At 38.5% G+C, this 6,417-nt stretch overlaps 1 protein-coding gene across 1 annotated transcript in view; it reads left to right on the plus strand.

The window, feature by feature from the left end:
* The window catches only part of MSH2 (mutS homolog 2), a 94,204-nt gene that overhangs the window by 54,279 nt on the left and 33,508 nt on the right, over nucleotides 1-6,417 (plus strand). Inside the window, exon 9 of the mRNA XM_011981598.1 lies at nucleotides 3,395-3,518. Within this exon, the coding sequence (XP_011836988.1) occupies nucleotides 3,395-3,518 (124 nt within the window). The remainder of the gene's footprint in view (nucleotides 1-3,394; nucleotides 3,519-6,417) is intronic.

Here is a 6,417-nt window from a genome sequence, read left to right on the forward strand (position 1 = left end):
CCTCAGGTGATCAGCCCACCTCAGCCTCCCAAAGTGCTGGGATTGCATGCGTAAGCCACTGCGTCCCTGCCCCCACACCCTTTTTAAAAAATGAGACAGAGTTTTATTCTGTCACCCAGGCTGGAGTGCAGTAATGCGATCATGGTTCACTGCAGCCTTGAATCTGGGCTCAAGTGATCCTCCCACTTCAGCCTCCCAAGTAGTTGGAACCATAGATGTGCACCACCACACCTGGCTGATTTTTAAATTATTTGTAGAGATGATAAAAATAAAAAACCTGCTGCCATGATTCAATTACCTCCCACCGGGTCCCTCCCATGTCACATGGGGATTATGGGAGCTACAACTCAAGATGAGATTTGGGTGGAGACACAGCCAAACCATATCAGATAATAAACTGTGGAGAGCCAACAAGATTGAAGAAAAGAGGTTTGAGCTTCGAGGGGTGGTAAATTGTGGGAAGGTAAATATGTGGGGCAAACTAATGGAAGGTAAAGGTTGTTTTAGTAAGGTTTGTTTTGCATACCCAAATCAAGGTGCCATCTCCAGTGATTTAAGAGTCTATGGTGATCAAGAGTAGTTCTCTTGTAGTGCACGTCTTGCATGATGGGCAGGAGCAAGAGAGAGAAGGGGGAGGTGCTACACACTTTTAAACAACTAGATCTCAGGACAAGTCAGTCACTATCATGAGAAGAGTACCCAGGGGAAACCACCCTCATGATCCAGTCACCTCTCACCAGGCTCCACCTCCAACACTGGGGATTCCAGTTCCAATTCAATGTGACATTTGGGTGGGGGCACATATCCAGATCATATCTCCTCATATAGCTGAATGGTATTCCCTGATGGACATACCACATTAATTATTAATTTATTGATTGATTAGCAGGATCCTGCTCTGTTGCCGAGACTGGAGTGCAGTGGTTTGATCATAGCTCATTGCAGGCCTTGAATTCCTGGGCTCCAGTGATCCTCCCACCTCAGCCTCCTGAGTACCTGAGATTATAGGCGTGTGCCACCACACCTGGCTAATTTTTTTATTTTTTAGTAGAGACAGGGTTTTTGCTATGTTGACCAGGCTGGCCTTGAACTCCTGGGCTCAAGCAATCCTCCTGTCTTGGTTTCCCAAAGTTGTAGGATTACAAGTGTGAGTTTAGAGAGGTATAATTTCTTACTCAACTCCAAGTATTTTATTTCTATTATCATTTGTTCTTTGGTTTGTTAATTATTTAGAAGTATATTTTTAAATTTCCAAGCTTGGTGTGTATCCATTTCATAAAAGTTCCCCATGTATTTAAAATTTGGATGTGTACTCTACTTTTGGGATTGTTTTTTCATTTCATTGTCTATATATGCTCGCTAATTTTTGATCTGCTGGGTTACTGAGAAAGATGTGGGTTTCTCCATCTAGGTCTGTTTTTGGTTAATATGTGAGGCACAGAGCTGTTGTTTTTTCTGGTGAATTGAATCTTCATCATTCTTTAGGGACTCTACCCTTAATTAATAATGCTTTTTTGCCTTACATTTTGTCTCATTGTAAGAGAGCTATGTCAGAGTACTTTTTAAAACACTTTTTAATATGGTGTATATTTTTTCATTTTTTTGTGAGGTTTTTTTAACCACAAGTTTAAGCAAAATAAAGCCTATAACTGGATTTTATGTACTTTTAAATTTAATTTGATTTTTTTTTTTTTTTTTTTTGGGTGAAGTCTCACTCTGTCACCCAGGCTGGAGTGCAGTGGCGCAATCTCGGCTCACTGCAGCCTCTGCTTCCCAGGTTCAAGAGATTCTCCTGCCTCAGCCTCCCTAGTAGCTGGGATTATAGGCCCGCTGCCACGCCTGACTAAGTTTTTGTATTTTTAGTAGAGATAGGGTTTCACCGTGTAAGGCAGGATGGTGTTGATCTCCTGACCTTGTGATCTGCCCGCCTTGGCCTCCCAAAGTGCTGGGATTACAGGCGTGAGCCACCGAGCCTGGCCAAAATTTTAAATTTTAATATTATGTTGAATTTCTTTTTGTTGGTTTAAATTGAGAAAGTTATTTTGTGTATATTCTCTTTTTTGTTAGCTTTCTGTAATTTGATTTTAATTCCTTATTCCTTGCATAGTTTGCTTCTGGTATGTGAAAGTGTACTCTCTAAGTGGATAGTAATTAGGAACAGTTTATCTCAACCTCATTTATTGAATAATTTAAATCAAGAGAACGGACTCACTCTGTTATATTAAGCTTCCATACATAATTGTCTGCTTAATTGTAATGCCTAGTAAGGATACACTTCATTCTTTTTTTAGATGTTCTTTCACAATTTCATGTAAATTTTAGTTGTATTGTTTCAAAAAAATTCCTATCGGACAATCTGTGGAAATACATAGCTTATTAATATTAGATCTAGTTTTCTCTTTTCATAGTTTACCTCTTTCTTTCTTTCTGTCTGTCTTTCTGTCTTTCTTTAACTGAGTCACACTCTGTCACCCAGGCTGGAGTAGAGTGGCACGATCTTGGCTCACTGCAATCTCCGCCTCCCATGTTTGAGTGATTCTCCTGCCTCAGCCTCCCAAGTAGCTGGGACTACAGGTGCACACTGCTACGCCCAGCTCATTTTGTATTTGTAGTAGAGATGGGGTTTCACCATGTTGACCAGGCTGGTCTCAAACTCCTGACCTCAAGTGATCCACCTGCCTTGGCCTCCCAAAGTGCTGGGATTACAGGCATGAGCTGTGGCGCCGGTCCAATTCCTGCAGTTTTTTAATCAGTTGAATTTAACATTTATATTCTTCTTTTAAATCTTCGAATAGGCAATTATCTTTATAAAGGTCCTATATAATCAAGACTTTGTTTCTGAATATTTTATGTAGTTTTTGCTATTGTAAATGAGATCTATTTTTCGTTGTGGTTTCTTGCTGTTATTACTGGTAAGAATTTAGTGAAACAAAGTACTTATGAGTATGTTTTTAAATTGTGAGATTTTGATTAACTTTTAAGAAAATTCTTTCGTTTCTTAGAGCTTTTTGAGATTTCTAGGGTATATCCTTGGTTTGGGCACCATACAACTATTACAAGTTTTGCACATTGAACATTACTTAGTAATTTTTAGGGAGAACATTTTAAATGTTTAGGAAAAATATAAATAAAATGTAGAATACTATTAGGGACATATCAGCACTGTATCTGTTTCATATGAATCGTTTTTATACATACAGAACTCTGAAGTCCTAATGAACAGAATTTTCCATCTCAGTAAATAGAAACTCCTTAATAGTTGTGACTGAATAACTTATGGATAGCAAATTATTTAACTGAAAACAGTAAAATTTAAGTGGGAGGAAATATTTGCTTTATAATTTCTGTCTTTACCGATTATTTATAGGATTTTTTCACTTTGTTCTGTTTGCAGGTAGAAAACCACGAATTCCTTGTAAAACCTTCATTTGATCCTAATCTCAGTGAATTAAGAGAAATAATGAATGACTTGGAAAAGAAGATGCAGTCAACATTAATAAGTGCAGCCAGAGATCTTGGTAAGAATGGGTCATTGGAGGGTGGAATAATTCTTTTGTCTATACAGTGTCTGTCTATGTTGATGCCAGAATTATTTTATAAGTTTCCTGTCCCCAAGATGATGACTCCACATTCTTGTCAAACAGAAATCGCCCTACAGGCCCTTGTATGATGTCATTTAAACAAGCCCTATTTTAAATGTCACCTCCACTAGTAACAGGATACTCCTAGGAGGATCACCAAACCCGATTCTCCTAGGAGTAGTGCATTGATTTGGCTTTGGGGTTTCCAAGCACTTCATTAATGCCAATTTTTGGAAAAAGTCTGTCTTCCATACCAGCTTATTAATTCCCTATGGGTTCACACTTTTTTCTCCTCTGGATTTTCATCAAACATGTGTAAGGTGCTCAGTACAAAGAAGTTTAGAAATCCAGAACAAAACAGTGTATTTAAGCAGTAATAAACTTCCGGATAATCTGATGCCCATACCTACATATATAAAGAATTTGCAAATAGTTTCTGTAGAGAGTCCAAACATGGACTAGATCCCTAATTAAGAACTTTTGCATTAAAATCCATCTTTCTCATTTCATAGCTAAGGATATTAAGGCTCAGAGAGTTTATGTATCTGGAGTTAAAGTTATTTTGTATTTCCTTAATAATTTTTGACTTAATAGAAAGTTAAAGTACCTGCACATTTCTGTGTTTTACCGTATGTTAACTTGTTTGGCTGGAAGTTTTTCTGCTGATAATTGGTTTTATGAGGGAAGAATCCTGTTAAGAATGCATCATTGGACTGGGCATGGTGGCTCACACCTGTAGTAATCCTAGCACTTTGAGAGAGACCAAGGTGGGCAGATTGCTTGAGTTCAGGAGTTCGAGATCAACCTGGGCAACATGATGAAACCCTGTCTGTACAAAAAATACAAAAATTAGCCAGACTTGGTGGCATGCACCTGTGGTCCCAGCTACTCAGGAGGCTGAGGTGGGAGGATCACTCGAGCCAGGAAGGTCGAGGCTACAGTGAGCCATAATTGCACTACTACACTCAGCCTGGGTGACAGGGTGAGATCCTGTCTCAAAATAAGAAAAGAGAATGCATCATTGGCCAGGCACAGTGGCTCACGCCTATAATCCCAATACTTAGGAGGATCACTTCAGCCCAGGAGTTCAAGACTAGCCTGTGCAACATAGACCACATTTCTACCAAAAATTAAAAGGAAAAACATTTGCTGGGTGTGGTGATGCACACCTGTGGTCCTAGCTACTTAGGAAGCTGAGGTGGGAGGATTGCTTTAGCTTGGGAGGTTGAGGCTACAGTGAGCCATGATGGTACCAATGTATTCCATCCAGCCTGAGGGACAGAGTGAGAGTGACACCTTGTCTTTAAAAAAAGAAAAAAAAAGAATGCATCATAGTATACATTAAATTATTGCCTATTTTTTTGATCTATTTTATTGAGTGCTAATGAGAAAATGGCAAAAACTTGTTTTTTACGGTATAAATTAAGTTTAATTTCATTTAAAATTAAGTAAGTTTGTTTTATTAAAAAGTATGTTGAAAGCAACATAAATAGCACTCAAACTGAGACAGAAACACTGTAACTGTAGTGTAAGAACATTAGGCTGGGAGTTGGGAAACACGAGTTCTAGTTTCAGCTTGGAAATTTTTTCTGAAGCTCTTTACAAATTATTTAATTTCTCTGGTTTTCACCACATTCTACTGTAGCATTAACATGTTGGATTCATTGCTTTAATTCTTAGACCTACTTAGGTCTTTAATTCTTAGACCTTAGTGTCATCAGAAATGCCATTACACTTTGAGGATGTGAGCCTCATTTTAAATAAAGTTGTGATCCTCATGGCAGCCTCGGTTTACATGTGTTAAATAAACAGTATTCTATAAATACCATTGTCTTTCATGTTTGGTGATGTTGCTGTTGTTAACACTGCAGTGAAATGCATATATAAGCAAACTACGTTATGTACTCATGAACATGGTCCTTTGTTTTGAAACTTTGATCACTGATTGTTTGCAGTCTTTCATTGCAGAACTACTCTTTCCCTTTGAATGTTTTGAGAGGTTCCTTTGTTCAGATCAGTCCAATTTTATTTCTGGATTGGTCTCTACTTTCCCTTTCCTCACTGGTCAAGCGAGGTCTGTCTTTAGTTGTTTGCTACTACTAACATTTGATGGCCACACTTCAGCAAGTACATTTGTAAATACTCTCTCCCTCTCTCTTAGTTTGTAGTCTAGAGATCATATTGGTTAATGAAATCATGAAGAGGGAACATATTTATAAAAACCCAGAAATTCTCGATGCAGAAAGTCTAGCTGATTGTGAACCCAAAATACCCGAGACAGGTCTCAACCAATTTAGAAAGTTTATTTTGCCAAGGTTAAGAACACATCCATGACATAGTCTCACGAGTTTCTGATGACACGTGTGCAACGTGTGCAAAGTGGTTAGGGTACAGCTTGCTTTTATACATTTTAGGGAGACGTGAGACATCAGTCAACATGTGTAAGATGTACATTGGTTCAAACTGGAAAGGCAGGACAACTTGAAGCAAGGGGCTTTCAGGTAATAAGTAGATAAGAGACAAAAGGTTGCATTCTTTTGAGTCCTTGATTGACCTTTCACTGAATAGTCTGGCTCAGTGAATCTGCATTTTTACATAAACAATAGGGCAGAGGAAGCAATCAGAAATGCATTTGTGTCAGGTGAGCAGAGGGATGACTTTCTGTCCCTCACCTGTGAAGATAAGCTATCAGTTTACATTGCTAGGGTGAAATTCAACAGAGTTGTTTGAGAGTGAACATCTGGAGGCTCACAAGGAATTTCCTTGTGGGCAAACTGTGAGGGAGGTATGTAGCTTTTTAATCTTGGTTGCTATCTTATTTAGGAATAAGATGGGA

Source organism: Mandrillus leucophaeus, unplaced genomic scaffold, assembly GCF_000951045.1.
Source record: "Mandrillus leucophaeus isolate KB7577 unplaced genomic scaffold, Mleu.le_1.0 Scaffold229, whole genome shotgun sequence".
NCBI classification, from domain to species: domain Eukaryota; kingdom Metazoa; phylum Chordata; class Mammalia; order Primates; family Cercopithecidae; genus Mandrillus; species Mandrillus leucophaeus.